We start from the raw sequence: 18,023 nt of genomic DNA, 5'->3' as shown, positions 1-18,023 counted from the left end.
TACCAACATATAGAGAGAGAATATAACCTCTCATTGTCGTCATCCACAGGACAGACACCACAAAAAATCCTCAAGTATTTTAAAATAAGGCAAATAGCACAGTTATCAAAGGTGGATTATCAGCCTGTCCTACTTCAGATAGCAGATAGAGTCAGTATCACACTGACACCAGGAAATCAGAATGAGTCGCAGGCACTTTCTTTACATCATATAATGATCGTGAAATTCATGTGTAATAAAAGTTTGTGTATCAAAACATTAATACATTGGTGGAGTGTTTGGGAATCAGTGTGTGTGTGTGTGTGTGTGTGTGCTGAGGGTCTGAGAGTCATCATCCACACCTCTACCTTTACAACGACAGTGTTCATTAAACATACCCACGTTCAGCCAGGGGATACGCAGCACTCTGTTGAGCTCTGTGGCTGGAGAGCTGTTGGTTGGTCTGGGGTCTGTGGGAAGCTCAAAGTTGAGAATGAACATGATGACCAGGCCATCTTCATTCTTCACGGGAACCACATCTATTTCACAGTTGAAACACGCTCCTGTAGTAACACAGAGACACAGAGAAGCTCCTTTCCTCACTGACAGGATATGAGCTCAGCTTCTGTTTGGGACAGGAGTGAATAACAGTAGATTCATGCAATTCTGACTATTTCCTCTAGATGGTGACACCAGATAGAAAATGATTACTGTGCTGCTCGTTCTATCATCTGATATGTATATGTTCACTGACATTTCTACCATCCTAAAACAATTTATGTCTCAGTGAGCTGAAGTCTGAAAAACTCCAAGTCAACCTCCCCTCTACATTATTTAAATCTGCCCCTAATGACTGTCATCTAGTCAAGTAAGTGAACTGATTCACCTGAGGAGTCTGTTTCACTATGTTCCAGACAAAACCCTGCTTTACGTACTGTATATTCAATTATATTCATAATATTGTACCATTAGAGAAGAGTCCTCACCCTGTTGGCAACACAGGAGCTTCACTGTAGAGGTGCACTGCCCGAGGCACAGATTTTCATAATGTAGGTTCTAAATTCCAGAGATTGGTGTGTTTCACACATTAAACTGAAACTATCTGAATGGCTTAATACCACCAGAGGGAAGAGAGAAGATACGTGTAGTTTAGCAGTTTCCCTGATTATTCTCAGCTCCACCTGCCCCACCATCCTACATCTCTTGCCAGAGTTTGGCTGCAGTACCTGTGACAATGGCAGAGAGTGTGCATCCATTCAGTAGCTCACTGTAACACAACTGCTGGAATTCAAGGAGTACAGCTTTTGTCTCCTCAGAGAGAAGAATCTTTGATCTCCCACTGGAACAAATTACCAGCTTTGAAAAGTTTTTGTTAACCTCTAGTGGTCGAGGCTCTCACCTTGCTGCAGTGATGTGAAAGTATATTCAGGGTGTATTCTGTTTACACTGAACGAGTCCTACACTACATTTGATCTGAATACTGCACATTATCAGTATAATGTAAGGAATAATCTGTAATAAGCCATGCAGTTATGTCAGCCCTCCTTCATTTCTGTCAATTCAGCTTTGTGCAATATTTTTCATTACTGAGTGGGTCAGCATGGATTATCCTGCTCAGACCATGGGCAGCAATGAAAATTATGTATGTTTCTATGTGTTTTGGTAAAATAAACATTTTAAATGGAATATTAAATGCTCCTTTATTTTTTCAACATGTAGTTGAAGCATTTGAGGCAGTGATAATTAACTTGGAAGGATTGTGACACCACATGAGGCCTGTGAGGTTGTGTGACACTAATGAACACCCTCTGACACTTAACAGTAAATACATTCTTCTTAATTTTGATTGACCTCTGAATGATTGGTGTTTGTATATTACTCATGTGAGTACTGATATATTCATGAGTTTTTGAATCAAATGGGAAAACGTAAACTATTGTCTACATAAAGACTTAGATATCTTTAATTCAGTTCAACACAAAAGATTCTGAATACAGGCTGTTCTCTGCCTTCTACTGAAATAGGATTTCATGGATGCATGTGTGTGTGTGTGTGTGTAGGTGTGTGTGGGTGTGAGTGTGAAGGACAGAGACAGGAGAGGGTGGTTAGTGTTGGGGCTAAGGTGACAGCCAGGATGGATTAAAGTAGCTACATGCTAACTTATTCTACCTTAATATATCACAATGACATGACTGGAAGACCATCTGCCGCGCGCGCACACACACACACACACACACACACACACACACACACACACACACACACACACACACACACACACACACACACACACACACACACACACACACACACACACACACACACACACACACAGAATTACAAAACAGCTAGACATGTCTGATAATCCCCATACTATGAACTGACAGTGAGACTAAATCATGAGCTGTACTGACCTTTTTAAACACAAGTGACCTCAGTCAGACGTGACTGAATTTCAAAACTCTGCTAACAAAACAGACTTTGACTCCATTTTGGATTAATGGCTGATTATGGGGAAGAACTCAATTATTGATTTTTTTTTTTTTTTTTTTTAACGTCACTGTCTGGATTTAATGCAGGTGAGGGAGTAGAGAGACATGCCAGGCACAGGAACATCTGATGAGGCAGAGAAGCCAGATGAATTGTTCTATATTTCAATGGAGTTTGAATGTTTGAATTTTTATGTCATTTTGAAAACTGTAGTAACCCTGAATGTGTAATTGGGGTTATTTCAGTATGGGCTCAGAGACAATACCTTTATAACAAAGAGCTTGTGTTATAATCTGTGGGTGTAGACTTTGAAAGGTGTGGGTGTTAACCAGGCAGGGAGGGTCATGTGTTTTTAGAGCCTGACCCAAACTAGGGATTAAAAGTCAGGATATCTTGGCCTCTGCTGTGTCGATTTAATCTGTCTCTTGTGAGTCCACCATCTTTATTTGGGTGCAATGCTAAATCAGGAAAGTGACCCTTTAACATTACCACTTTGTCCAAACCCTGTGTGTAGTAATTAAACATTAGCCAGTAGAACTTGTAAGAATTTGATAGCCTGTGATTAAACACCAGTAAATTTGAAATCCATCTTGTAATCAGATGAAATATGTCTTTCAAGAGGGGACTTCACAGGGTTTACACATCAAAGCCTGTTCATATGTGTGAAAAAAGTTGTATTAAGCCTCTGATAACTTGCCTCAACTGATGTCAGCACTGACTGACAAGTTTGAAGATTAAAAAAATGGGGTTGTCTTCTGTAGCCTACTCCTCATCTCTGCTTTACCAGGTTCAAGAATACATTAGCAAAACAGCGGGATTTACATCTGAAATCCTGACAGTGGAGTTGCATTGTGGGTAATACAGGTACCAGTTTAGGAACAAAGGTTTCCTCCTTTGTTTGTATTGTATTGGGCCATTTGTTGAAATGACTCATGCTGTCACTTTTCATTGCACTGCTGATCCATGCACTCTGACCTCTGAGGTTTAGTGGCTTTATAACAACATGGTGCTTCGTTCTCCTTTGCTCCTGACAGACAGAAGTTCTAATTCACACGCCCACTAAGGTCCCTGTCAGGAAAACATAAACACAGGTCCATTTAAGCATTAGAACAAATGAATGACACTAATGATTTTCTGGCTGGAAAAGGCCTTCTTTGCAGCCACAGAACATATGCAGAGAGAGGATAAACTAAATATAAATGTGAAGTTTGTTCTTATTCAACTGAGCATCATAGCCTCCTGGTTTAGATTATTTGCAGGTGAAAGTATCTAGATATCATGAAATGCATTGTATGTGTAGATCACATATCCCTCTTGTTTCAAAAGCATTTTGAAGACTATATTTCAACATGAGAGCAGGTGGCACAGGACCTCCTGGACATGTTTCTTGGAATAAACTGTAAACAAAAGGTGAAATTTTTTTCATACATTGCAGCGTTATGGTGCAGGTTTACAAATGAAATGCTGCTGCAGTAACTGTGGTAATGTGACTTATTTACCGTGTCTGTGTGTTGAGGTCACAGTGAAGGTCAGAGCCAGTCTTTAGGGACAATAACAGAAATAGGATCATAGTTTTCATTAGAGCGTAAGTACCATATCAGCCCAAAGAAATGATAAGCTAGAGGATTAGAGATTAGTGGAAAGAGGCAAAAGATTATTCAGCCCACACACACACACACACACACAGTTTCTCACTCTACCTCCCTTTTCTCCTCCAGTTTCCTTCTTCCCACTCTGCACCCATAATGACAAAGTGAAAATGTTTTTAGAATTTTTTTGCAAATTCAATAAAAATTCACAATTACCATAATATGTTCCCTGTGTTTCATTTTCTTCTGTCAGATTTTATGAATTCATCTCGGATAGGGCTTATTAATATCTCAGGTTCCCTTCAGTTTTGCATGTAATGACGAGCACTGAGTTCACTATGCAGTGTTAGTAAATCAATGCTCACGTATAACCACAGTCTAACCATGCTAATCATCAGCCTCGTTCTATTTTCATTCTTGTGATCGGAAACATTATCAAATACAACAGAGTCAGAGGCACTGAAGAAACTAATGATGGTCAGCAAAAATCCTGCCTTACTGTACAGCTAGAAATGCTGTGTCAGTTACGTCCATCACTCCTGAACCAGTAATCATCCTGCCCCGTCATATCTTCAGTCTGTTAAAGTCATTTACTCCCAGTCTCCTTGTCTTCAGGCAAAAATAATAAATCTGGGAATCCTTGAAATTTAATGAAAAAACTAATAAAGACAAAGGTGAATGTCAGAAGCTGCTAAGATAACAGATTAAATATTAAAAGAGACTCTGCAATATTCCACTGCAGCAAAGACACAGAGAGAACTGTAAACTGCACACATCTTCTGTCTGTGTTTATCTCCTCAACCCATTACTCCTTAATGTCCTGTCAAACATACACATAACCAATAACAAATCCCCTTTGTATTATCAGAGGCTAATAATGTGTCATCATGTGGCTTTAACAGGATTTAGTCTTTATCCTCTCCTTCTCAAAGTCATTACTCTCTCCTTTCATGTCCAGCTGAACACAATCACAGTGCGGGACTTCATTCAAATAGGGAACAGTCACAGAGCCTCTATAACAGGGTTACTAAATATTCAATAGCTCCCGTATCCCTTCAGCTACTGGATAATGAGCTTTGGTTTTTTCTAACTTCTTTGGTCTTGCTAGTGTTCAAAGTAGAGTTGTTCGGTCTAGTTTAGAGTGTCATACTTATGTGTAAAGAGCCATGTACAAAAAACATTAATCTCATACAAAGAGAAAAGATGGACCATCTGTTAGCTCATTTCTATCATAGGCCCTGTACAGTGTACCTGATACAGATGATGACTGAATCTATGAAACTGTCAGCTCTCATCTATGGAAATGAGAGTTGACAGGAACCATACCGTTTTTAGTGTAGAGGGAAATCTCCACCTTCCTCTCCTCTGCTCCCAGCAGAGCTTTAGCCATCTGGGCCACCGCTGGTCTCCTGGTGTGAGGTCCATACAGGAAGCTACAGGTGCAGGGCTTCTGCATCACCTCAGCCCGGGTATAACCACACATCTCACAGAAGCCATCATTACAGAAAATGATGGCACAGTTCTCCACCAGTGCATTGGCGATGATAAACTTCCGATCTGAAGAGGAAGAGGAAAGAAGGAAGGGATAAGGAGGAAGAAATGAGGACACACACACACTTTAGCAAACATGTAAAGAATGTGACAATAACCCAAAGAACTGAAAAATAATTAAAGAATGCAAAATATAAACTGAAAGCACACACCCACACCCACACATACACAGATGCACATTATCTTTCTAAGAACACTCCTCAGACACTTTGTTGTGTGAAACAAGCTAGTTTGTGTGTTTTGTTTTTTTTTGTTTTTTTGTGCAGTCTGTATGGACTTTTCCACATCCTAAATATACATTGCAAAGTAGTAATACTAACAGCATTTTCATTAGTATGTCAAGATGATGCCTGTTAGATCTTTTTGCCTTGACTGATACTTCCCTCACTATCAGAAACAGTACATGGTACAGGATCAGGTGTGTCTGGCCTCAGTCTTGATTTAAATCTTTTAATATTGGGTATCTGCCAATACCAATCTGATCCAATCCTTAAAAGTAACTTAAAAGTGTCCTGTTTTCCCACCATGGTTTGATCACAGCTCCCCTGCAGGGCTGCACGCAGTCTCCTCCAGGCTCAGTAAAATCTAACAATGCTGTCGTGGCTATCTTATAAAAGGCTCTCCCTCATCACTGCTCTAACCGAGTGCAGCTAGGAGTCATGTATGCAGTTGTTTTAACATCAGCTAATGTCATTACTGTGACTTAGAGGGAGAGAAAGATCGAAAACATGTAAATCAAAAAAAATGTTCTGTAATCACGAGTTGTGTTAAGTTGTTATTGAATGGGTCATTATTGGATCATACTTTATTTATATGCAAAATTATTCACAGGACGCCCAACTGATTGTGAATTCCATACATCTTTATACTGGGAGAATCCAGGAACCAGCACCACAGAGGACACAGGTAGAACTGCAGGTAAAACGTCTGGCTGTAAGTTCATAAGTTGATAAGCCAACAAAATACATAGTACAGCATGTTTTTGAGCTAGTTTACAGATGGATTAATGTTTGAGCCTTGCTGTTGCTCTGTTTTAGTGTATAGCCTAAACAAGGAGATCTGAACTTGGTATCCGAGCCACTGTTTAAATACCAGCTCAGTTCCTCTGCATTATACACCAACTCACCATTGTATTGACTGAAGGAAACACAATCAAACAGCTCACTCCATATTCTCAAGACAGTTACTTCTTTAAAACCACTTTATTTTAAAGACCAAAAATGATTAACCATCTATTCAGCATTGAAACAATACAATTTAGTGGTGCTCAGGTAAACTTGATGTGTGATACATTACTTATTCTAACTCAGTTTTCACATTGGAAGAGACCTTTTGTGTTTAAAGTTTTGCACTTTAAAACTGATGATCATGCGTTTGTAGGTACGAAACAAACTTCTATTGTTGTGCTTCCCTTCCAGGAGGCAGACAGTGAGGGTTGGACTGACATGAAGGCAGAGGAGAATCAGGTCGGCTACAGTGGCTTGAGCATTTTGTGGGGATTAGTCACACCAGCCTGATCCAAAATGCATCCATGTGCAGAGACTTTCAAAGTTAAAGTTCCAGAAAAGTTGATACAAGAATTATCCCTGTCTACAGCGCAAACTTGAAAAATGTACTTTACTTTCAAAAGAGCTTCCAGAGTGTCAACACTTGTGCTCTCAAGAACAGTAAAAATTAAATCAGGCACCGCTTTTTCCTCAAAGGGTTTTAACAACTGGAAAAATGCTGTAGCTAGGTTTGACTGACACCAAGAAAGTAAATCCCATCATCATGTTATTACCTCCCTGATAGGAGAGAAGGTCATTAGACACACAAGAGCAACTGGCAGTGTCCCTTTGGTGCATAGACAATGACTTTGTTTCCAAGGAAGCCTTTAATGGCTTGTATGAGGCATTGACTCATTTTGAATAAACCTCATTGCACAACACGCTCGCATCTCCTCTGATTCATGAGGACTAAAGAAAATCAGAACCAATCAAACCACTGTGTCTGACCAAGTGAGCAGTTTGGGAAAAGGCTGTTACTGCTGTTCTTGGTCAGTTTGAGCATCTGTTGTCGAGTCTGGAGGAGAGGGTCTGTTGCGATTCAGACACTGGAGCGAGGGCAAAGCATAAGCCTGGAGCATAATCTCTGTTTCTATCATCAGGTAGTTGGGGAACTACAATGTTTAAACGAGTTGCCACAGAAGAAAACCCAGACCACTGTAGCCCAGCGCAGCTGAATATGTGAACTCCACTCTTCAGAGGAAAAGGAATGAGAAAGATCTTTCAAAATGAACACATGTAAATTATGCACCATTAGCTTTAAAGATAAATGCAGACCTGCACAGATCTTATCTGATTTTTAAGTCTGAATTTGATTCAGTCAAAATGAACATCCCCCCTTGACTACTTTCTTTTTTTTCCAGACTTTACCAGGAGACATAAAAGGTAGTCAATTAAGGGAGTGGGGCATAGATTTCTCACTTTGTCTGGCAAGAAGAGAAACCAAGAATTTTAACTTTACACTTAGAGAAAGAAAGAGGAGAAATATCACTTAGGAAAGGATTTCTATGCTTCACAGCTAACTCCCTCAATATATTGGAGTAGTACGAGGTATAAGGCCAGATGGAAGGAATTAAAAGCTGAAATTGCCACTAATCTTCCTCTACAGGCTACAATTGCAGATAGAGAACTTGCAGACCAATTGAAAGAGACAAAAACCCCTGGATGAATTTCACATAAAAAATATGGCAGGTGGTGGTTAATTCAAGTGGGATCCAAAACATGTTAAAACTCTACAGATGGTGAACTTACAACACAGAATTTCCCCCCAACAGAGGACATAAAAGATCTGAAGACTGGACAGGGAAAGGACTGGTGAAAGATTTGTGGCTTTCAGTGGTCAATTAACTCTGTCTGTCAGTTGCATTAGATACAAACTCTGTCAGCATTTGTGTCTGATGGTGGTGATGCACTGGTGACAGTGTTGATATGTAAAACTAAAACGTGTTATTTTGTTAAACTGAAAACTTTTTATCTATAATTAGATAAAGATTAAAGATAAAGAACTCACCAACAGTGCATGACAGTAGTTTAGTGCAGTCATCACAGCATATCTATTCCAGTAAATTCCCTTATACACAGTATTAAATATAAGAAAACTTCCAAAACTTGCTGGCAAAAACCTAAACTGGTAATTAATGACTTCTCCTGCTCCATAGTCATAGTATATCTAACACAGACAAAGACCGTTTATTACTGGACATCATTTGTATTTGTATTCATTTGTTTATTTAACAGGGACAGTGCATAGCTCTCAGCCACACCAGAGTTAGCAACCAGCTAATTTTCATCTGTAGTCCCTGAGCAGGAACAAGAAGCATCAAGTATTAAGACAGAAAACTATAGTACAAGAAAAGTAAATACATAAGAATACAAACAAATATAAGAACACTGTCACTGAAACAGCCTTCTCAAACAACAACAGGACAACAAACAATAACAGACAGCAACAATAACAAAGTTTCACACAGCAATAAAATCAAAATGTTAAAATTACAAATCAGTGGATTATGATCAATAGAGTTTAGGGTTAATGAGTGCATGATTGGGTTGATTTAAGCCATGATTTTATCTTAGATTTAAAACCAGTAAGGGTGTTTATCTCTCTGAGCTCGCTACTAACACTCTCTTAATTAATTTGTTAAATTAGAGCTGTGCTGTCTGGTGTCATGTCCTGCCTTCTCATTAAGTGGCCTTATCCACAGTGGTGCTAAAGAGCGAACTCTTAAAACTGTCAATATTATCTGCAGTCAAGACCAAACTTTGCATCGTTGTTCTTAGCACACTTTCACAGGACACACATATCTTGTTGGCACCACAGTCTGTGTCCTGTCAGCTCCATCATTGGAGTTTTTTCATTAATAAAACTGCATGATCCTGGTTCTTAACAGTTTTTGTTCAGGGTTTTGTCTATTGCATCAATACTTAACATTTTACTTTTATTCAAACTAGTGATTGATTATCTCTTGGATATTATTTGTAAATGAAGACCAATGATAAATGGCTTCCTTTCCTCTTAAAGAAAGCCATTCAAAGTTGCATAACATGAAAAAAAAAGATAAATTTTAAGATATGTATGGGTAATTTAAAAATTGGAATAGTGATATACTCGAATAATACCTCTGCTGGACTAAGTATGTGAAAATACATTCTTCAGTGTCTGATGGAGCTGACGTTTCCCTAATTCACTGTTTGAATTGATTTACTTAGGTTGTACGGCAACAGCTAATGGCCACAAGTCATCAAAAGCAGATTCATTACTTATCAAATTAATGAGTTCATTAATTATTCATAGTTTAATAATTTAAAGACTACTGTAGCCTATAACTCTGGATATTTCTGGTCTAATAATTGCATATATGACTGATGATTGCTCAGGATACTAACCATCTGTAATCACTGGTGAACCATAGAGCAATGGGTCATTTCTGTCATAAACACTAAATCTCCTCAGAAGCCAGTAAAATGCCTGTTAGTCCTTACCTCACCTCACCTTGAATCCATGACACTAAAATCTACTAATCAAGCCAGACATCTTGGTGTAGTTATGGACTTCAACACGCACATAAAGATAATTACAAAATCAGCCTATTACCACCTTAAAAACAGAACAAGAACTAGAAAGGCACTCAGTAAAGTGAATACCTCCACACAGTCCTGCATGTGTCTCTTTTATAATAGAAAATGTAGAAAAATGCCCTTTCTCACAATGTTAAGGAAGGAGAAACAATTCCTTGACCTTCTCCTTTAACCAGATTCACACCAAAATTTAACTGGTTCTTTCCTGGCCCATTCCACATACCTCCACCAAGTTTGGTGCAAATCGGTTCAGTGGTTTTTGTGTAATCCTGCTGATAAAAAGACAAGCAAACCAACCAACCAACCAACAGGCACAGCTGAGAATATCTCCTTGGTGGAGATAATTCAAGGATTTCTGTCAAAACAAAATTTAGATCCTTAGGTCAATGCACTGGCTTCCTGTGTGTCAAAGAACAGACTTTAAAATCCTATTACTTTTAAGCACTGAATGGTCTCCAGCCTCAACACACCTCTGATTTACCTGTACATTACAAAGCATCCAGACCCCTCAGGTCATCTGGGACAGGCTTACTCAGTGTTCCCAGAACCAGAACCAAGCAAGCTGAACCAGCTTCCTGAATACCTGAGGTCTGCTAAAACTGTTAGCACATTTAAATAAGAACTTTATTGTTTGCTGCAGATTTGCAATTAATATAATACATAACATCTTTTTAATCTTTAATTCTTTGCTTTTTTTATTGTCTTTTATATCTGCTATATTAAGGTTTCCTTAATATCTTATTTTTTACGTAGGCAATTTCTATGCCACTTTTTATTTCGATTTAAAAAAACAACAACAACAACACTTTTCTCCTGTTGTCATTCTAGTGGTGAAATCAAAGTGTCTAACCCTCGTAGGTCAGGTTACTCACTCTGTCCCTCGAACTTGCGAATGATGGTGTCCACGAACGTGTTCTGAGGCGCCACATGGCCCCGTCTCACCGGCATGGTTACGGTTCGGACTCGGTTGTGAAGCCTCCTTGGGCTCTGATTGGCTGAAATCAGCGGCCGTTCCGATTTGACAAACACGCTGCTCTCACACACGTTTTTACTTTGCCGGATGTAAAAGTTAAGTAAAGACGAGGCGGTTGGAGTTGGACCTTTTTGGTTTGTCTGTCCCGAGTCTCTGGTCAGACTTCATCACGTCCTCTCCTCCCCTGTGTCTCCCTCTCTCCCTCTGTCATGCTCCCTCCATCCTGTCAGCACAGACCCGCCCAGAGTCTGTACTATTTAACTACTGTATAAACATTAAGCAGCCACTACTGCCTCTGATAGCACTACCACCATTATTAAATCTCACAATACAAAGTTGTTTAATAACGATATAGTACTCTGCATAAGGTATGGACAGGCATGAAATCACAAAAAGATTTTTTTAAACTAATTAGCAATTAAACAGGCCACCATAAAAACAAAGGATCCACTGCAATCTGGTTGAAATTTCAATGAAAGTCAGTGGAGGAAAAAATAAAAACTGCAGCAAATTTCTGTTACCTGTTAAATCACGGTGAAATACACATGTATTTCTCAACACGTTTCACAGAACTGTGTGTGCAGGTATGGTTTTAATTAATCCAACAGAAACCGATCAATAAGGTTAAAGTAAGAAAATTGCCCTTTGTGAGAGGAAAGTGTGTGTTTTACTTCTCTGACATTGCAATGTTTAAATGACTTTAATAATTTCAGAAGATAATTTAAAGAGATTGTCCTGTTTGTCAGAGGTGAGAGGCGATAGAGCGAAGAAAGGAGTGACACTTCCAGATAAACTGCATGTGGCAGAACTAATTTTTTCTACAGGATTAACAAAAAAATAACAGTACTACAGTGGTCATAGTCCTCACATAAACACTAGGAGCAGGAGAAGATGAAGCTGAAATCAGTAACAGTATGTTTAGTGTGTTAATGGTACAAGTTTGGTCTGCTCTGTAATAATATGTAACAAGCTGCTTCAGTCACAAAGCGACACCTCCTGGGTGAAGTTAGGAATGACGGCCTGTGTGCTGTAGGTTTAGTTTGGAGAGCCTACATTTAAAAACCCTCTGATGTGGATAAAAACATTCTTCCCTTTGAAACTATAACATTTTTGTTAGCTCCTTGACAACATCTGATGAAAGATGAGCCTGAAATGTCTGACTGAAATGAGTTTTAGTCACCTAAAAAGACATGTGACATGTATATTCACATCACTTACCAGCTGCTGCATACAGCTTTCCTTTTCATAACCATTCTACCATGATGAATGAAGTTTTCTGCACCACTTTTATATCTGTGAACAATCTGGGCATATGGTTTGGGTATACGATGAATTTGGGAACAATTACACTTTGTTTCAGTCACGACTGAGTCACAGGCCTTGTTGGATATTTCTGTACTTGTGGAGAATCGCACCCAGGTTTCAGAGTGACTTCAAGTGGAACTGCACAGGAAACAAATGGTAGGACACTCACCCCTCCAGCTGAGGGACAGGTGTACAGCATGTCACCAGAAGCAGTCTCAGCAAAAATGGCATCAGTTGTTCTCCAGGTGTCCCGGTTCAGATGCTCTCCTACAAGAGATTCTGTCTCCTTAAATGCTGCACAGCAATCCGTAAAAGACACGACAGAGAACAAACCATACCTGCACAGATCACAGGGCACAGGTCTCTTTACAGCTGCAGGGAGGGAAGACGACAGAAAGAAATCAGTTATTGGTTTGGGTATAATGGAAATAATCACAGTGAACAGAAGGAAAAGGTTAAAATGGATATACAGAAATATAATGAATTTAACATCTACCTCAGAACTCCTGTGTTACAGATGTTTTCAAAGCACAGACCCTAGCAGAAAAAAAAAACATTTGACACAATATAGTCAGTCATCATAAACATGTTCATCTCTCTCATCTTCATCTCTTATCTAACCTGGGCTCTGCAGAGACCCAAACACACAGGAAGGATTATGTAACGCTGTCTGACCTGGAAATGCCTAAAAATCCCTCAGGAGGTTCTGGAGGAGGACATGGCTGGGAGGGATGGATGGGTGGAATGGACACCAACGGCCACTGTGAGATGTTGAATAGTTAACTATCTACATATTGCAGAAAAAATGCATAAAATTTGAGATAAAAAATGTGATTAAATAAATGGCAGGTATCCCTTATTTTACTCATTTTCACAGTTACTCTGCAGGAGTATGAGACCAGTATACCTGGGTATGTCTCACTTTAGCTGCCTATACATATATGCAAATTTGTTCTCTAAGTTGTATCTGCTTTGCTGTCATAAACTCATAGCACTGAGCTTGGTATTATAACTAATCATATTAGACATCATTTTATAGTGACAGTGATGATGAGGATGACTGTGTAGATAAAGCTTACTCCCTCATCTCTCTCCCCACCCTTTCCTAATCTTGTGTTCCCCTCTCTCCTGGGAGTTGTCTACATGTGGACACACTACCCAGTCAATGTCTAGACTGATAGAAGATATCAAATACATGTGACAGACCAAGATCAAGCTAAATAAATAACCTGCAGGAATCCGACCGGTCTTAAAGGAGACAGCAACTAGTTCTCACTCAATACAAAAGGTAACAATTTGTTTGTCTGTTTTTTTTGTTTTGTTTTTTTTTTAAAAATAAGGTAAGCATCATGTTGTGTACTCGTCTGTGTCTTCGTTGAAGATTTTTTTCTTTCTTCATGAAAAGGTGAGTTTCGGAGCAACAGATACAGTTTTTCTGCTTCTGTAAGACACAGAGTAAATTTTATATACAACACTGTTAAGTAATCATGGTCAATTTGTTTGTAACATCCACATTAAAATATTTTTTGTTTATATTTATTGCTGTAGTACTACATTGTCTTGACTTCCCAGAAATATGATTTTTTTTCCGAAGTGATGTCTTCTTACGGTGATATATGTACAGTGAGGACCAAAGGGCCGAGACCACCGGGAAAGTGGTCTCAGACTTTTGGGACCACCACTGTGCATACACCCATTTATTTACGCTTACATGATCATTGCTTTGGTCAAATCATTTGTGAATATGTATATATTATACAGTGTATTTACTCACACTTGAAATACTTTTCAAGCCATGTTTAACTGGAGGGTTAAAGTCCACTTTAACTGCATTTGAAATAATTAATAACCAATAATGTAAGGAACATATGGCTCTGATAACATGGAGGACTGATCTGCCTGTGGGTGACGCAGTGTTGATTAGGACAGCTCAGCTGCATCAGCATAACAGCCTTTACTGGTGTGTCCAGGGGAGAACTGGTTTTCTCATGAGTGCGTACTTTGATACTCAGAGCACCAGTGCGTACTCTGCACCGAATCACAACATCACTGGTGTTGGTTTATTTCTAATTTAACTGAAGCTTTCTCATCACATTTTGGGAACTTTGATGAAAAAAAGGAAAATTGAGATCATGTGTGGGAACCCAAACATGATGATTTTACAGGACAGAACTACATTAAAGAACCATGTCCTCAGCATGTGTACGTCAGACATGTGTCATGATAATCTCAGCATAATCTGATCACCTTCAGCCTGGCTCACAGTAAGTGGCTGTGACAACTTCATGTCCAGCTGCATGGACCTGTGAGCATGTGCACACACAAGATGCTGCAGATAGTCAGGTGTGGATGTGTCACAGGGTTCAATATGGCTATTAGCACTAAGACGGCTGAATCAGAAATAATCTTTTCCTCTTTTTTTTGGCTTTTCATCCACGCCCACAGTACAACAGCCCCGGGGGCATTCATGGGTGTAGTTTTATTTTGGCAATATGTACACAAGTTTAACTGGAGAACATCTTCAGCTTGCCACAGATCAGAGGTAAACGACAGGATTTTTACCCTGGTCCTTTATAGACTTAACAGCTCAGCTGATTTTACACACTAGTATTAGGTGAAACAAAAAGGATACACAATCAAATGGACTCCTGTAGGACAGGTGTGTAGGAGACTGGGATCAAGTAAAAAAAAAAAAAAAAAAAAAAAAAAAATCAGCAAGTTGTAATTTAGGTTATTCAGTTTGTGTGTTCTGTGTATTACAGGCTACCAGTAGGATGTCTACCCCTATCCAGGAGGATGAGGACTTGCCCGCCAATCACACAGGTCAGACGCATGAGTCAGAAAGATGAAGCAGACATTAATTGATAAAATGGCCTTACTAAGTATTTTGTACCTGTGGTAACAGGTCTGTGTGACACAATAATCCTTGTGCATTTGATTGTCTTATAACTTCAATGCTGTTTCAACAGTGTGTTATATTTAAGTGTGTCTTTATGAGGTAATTTGTGATAATTTCTTTGTGTGCATACAGGTCCAAAAGGTGTCATTAATGACTGGAGAAGGTTTAAATTGGACAGCGTGGATCAGACTGTCCCCCAAAATAAGAGAGAGCTGCTAAGACAAATGTCCAGTCCTCGAGATGATGACAAGGAAAGAGGCAACAGAAAGGTGGATGGAAACACTCACACAGAGTAAAACATACCACATTTTAGAATTAGTTAATGACAAGATTACAACAGACTCAGCTGTGATTGCTCAGATGTTTGCCACCAAAAACAGAAAGGTCTGTACAAACACAGGAAGACATTCAAGTGACTGGGACATTCATACACAGTGAAACAGACACTGACAAGAAGACACAGGGCCTTGTCTGTATATTGCTTAATAGCAGAAAAGCAAAGTAGTAACATATTTCCTCACCTCTAGATGAGCGCCCAGGAGTACGAACTGATCCAAGAGGAGGACGAGCGTTGCCTGAAACGCTACAGAAAACAGTGTATGCAGGAAATGCATGAGCGCTTGAGCTTTGGCCCCAAGTTTGAAGCAGTCTACGAGCTGGAGAGTGGAGAAGCCTTCCTGGAAGTCATAGAGAAGGAACATCGGTTAACCCTCGTGGTAGTCCACATCTACGAGCAAGGTGTCAAAGGTTAGGGTGGTTTTTTTTTTTTTTTTTTTGTTAACAACGTGTTAACATTTAATCCAGAAATATCCATGTATTTCCATGGAATGCTTCAGTGCTGTTTGCTAATAGAAATACATGCATTATTTGTCCATTGTCAGGCTGTGAACAGATGAACTCGTGTCTGGACTGTCTGGCTTTGGAGTATTCCAGTGTTAAATTCTGTCGTATTGATGCTGTGGCAACAGGTGCTGCTGAGCGCTTCTCCTCTGAGGTTAGTCAACTGTTAAAAACTGTTCGAGGGTTGTTGATTCAAGTTTATGGTAGTTTTTGGAGGCTGCAGTTTGTGGTGCTGTTGAGTGTTATTGTGTTATACTGAGGGGTGTTTCTATCATTTTGTCCACCCCATTTATATCAGCAAGGGTGGGCTAAATAACAGAAACACCTCTTGTGAACTGCATCGTGCTCATTTGTTGTCAATGAACTTGACAATTTTCACAAACAGAAAAAGAACATCCAAAAAAATAAACATAAACTTAATACTCAGTGAGGTGTATGCACATTGCATGAAGCTCAATCTTCAGTTACACTCTTGAACCCTTGAGGCTGTAATAGCACTAATAATAATAACTTGTTTAGCTGGCAGATGTAATACTATTACTGAAACTGAACTTTCTTTGTTATTGAAAAAGTTATAATATTATAGTTACAAAATGCTGTGCACAAACTGAATTAACACTAGTGTAAACTATTTACAGCATATTTATACATATTAATTTTAATAATAACAATTAGATTAATAAACAACTTCAGAGTCAACCTACCAGTAAATCTGGATTCCTGTTACTGTCCTCTCAGGTTCTTCCTGCCCTGCTGGTGTACAAGGCCGGTGAGTTACTGGGTAATTTCCTGGCTGTTACCAAGCACTTCAATGAAGAGTTCTTTGCGACGGATGTGGAGGCGTTTCTCAATGAATACAGCCTCTTACCTGAGAAGGACTTCACGGCATGTGCTGATGAGGAGGAAGAGGGAGTGGATGTGGAATAGGAGAAGGGAAGAGAAAAGAAGGCACTGTAGTAGAAAGAGGAAACGGGAAGAGGGGATACAACAGGAAAGGAGCAAAGGAAAGCAGAGCTGAAGAAAGGAATTGGGGGAAGAAGTGAAAGAAATCATATATATATATACATTATGTATTGCACGTACAGACATATAGTAAACATCCATTGGTACACACTGAATGTGGATGGTTTCTAGAAGCAGTTAGGTGTAAATCACATGGTGATTTGAACATATGTGCTGAAACACTGCTTGACATTCATATCATAGCTCTCCCATTAAAGATGAGTTAACCAAAGTGCTTTCTGTCTGTGTTTGTGTACATTCCTCAGGCTAAAGCTACATTTCTGATCTTACAATGTACTGTAGCTATGTCTATTCAATCAAAATGCATTTATTTCTGACAATAGTGCATAATGTATGTGGAACATTACATAATCATGGAGGAAACATGCCAACTTTTCCAAAAAGGAAACTTCAGGATCGTCCAGCTCTGTGCTTCTCTACACGACAAACATTTGGAGATGTCTCTGAGTTTTAACCCAATCTTCTCTCCTCACCTCACCTGATCTGATCTGACTGTCATACAACTATAGTATAAACTATATACCTATATACTATACGTGGTGATTTATTTAGTGAATAAATGACACTCTGGCCTCACAATCATTACCTTTCATCCTTTCATGGTGAGAAAGCCCACTGAAAAGCTGCATTAGAATGCAAATTCCTTCACCCATTCACATCAATAAAATCTGTAAGAATGAGTAAAGAGAACACGATCATCAGCTGTGCTAATATTTCATTATGCAAAACAAAGACATGGATTAGTTCTTTGA

The 18,023-nt window shown here is 39.2% G+C and overlaps 2 protein-coding genes across 2 annotated transcripts in view; one reads left to right on the top strand and one right to left on the bottom strand.

Moving 5' to 3' along the window:
* LOC121192835 (potassium voltage-gated channel subfamily H member 6-like) overlaps positions 1-11,340 on the bottom strand; it is a 32,157-nt gene extending 20,817 nt beyond the window's left edge. Inside the window, exons 1-3 of the mRNA XM_041054743.1 lie at positions 11,104-11,340; positions 5,385-5,615; positions 378-542 (exon numbers count right to left, since the gene is read on the bottom strand). Coding sequence (XP_040910677.1) covers positions 378-542; positions 5,385-5,615; positions 11,104-11,179 — 472 coding nt within the window. The 5' untranslated portion in view covers positions 11,180-11,340. The remainder of the gene's footprint in view (positions 1-377; positions 543-5,384; positions 5,616-11,103) is intronic.
* Positions 11,341-13,714: 2,374 nt separating this feature from the next.
* pdca (phosducin a) lies at positions 13,715-17,467 on the top strand. Its single transcript, XM_041054745.1, has 6 exons — positions 13,715-13,796; positions 15,270-15,332; positions 15,541-15,677; positions 15,936-16,155; positions 16,290-16,402; positions 16,987-17,467. The coding sequence occupies exons 2-6, from the start codon at positions 15,284-15,286 to the stop codon at positions 17,173-17,175; spliced, it is 708 nt and encodes a 235-aa protein (XP_040910679.1). The 5' UTR covers positions 13,715-13,796; positions 15,270-15,283; the 3' UTR covers positions 17,176-17,467.
* Positions 17,468-18,023: the final 556 nt, after the last annotated feature.

This window comes from Toxotes jaculatrix, chromosome 14, assembly GCF_017976425.1.
Source record: "Toxotes jaculatrix isolate fToxJac2 chromosome 14, fToxJac2.pri, whole genome shotgun sequence".
NCBI classification, from domain to species: Eukaryota; Metazoa; Chordata; class Actinopteri; family Toxotidae; genus Toxotes; species Toxotes jaculatrix.
Note: the sequence above shows the minus strand (reverse complement) of the source record. Positions and strands in the feature narration are given on the sequence as shown.

What these genes read in the sequence shown, in the direction of transcription:
- pdca (XM_041054745.1), top strand. Translation starts at nt 15,284, where the DNA reads ATGTCTACCCCTATCCAGGAGGATGAGGACTTGCCCGCCAATCACACA. An exon ending in AGGAAAGAGGCAACAGAAAG is followed by an intron (nt 15,678 to 15,935) that starts GTGGATGGAAAC and finishes CCTCACCTCTAG; the next exon opens with ATGAGCGCCCAGGAGTACGA. An exon ending in CTACGAGCAAGGTGTCAAAG is followed by an intron (nt 16,156 to 16,289) that starts GTTAGGGTGGTT and finishes GTCCATTGTCAG; the next exon opens with GCTGTGAACAGATGAACTCG.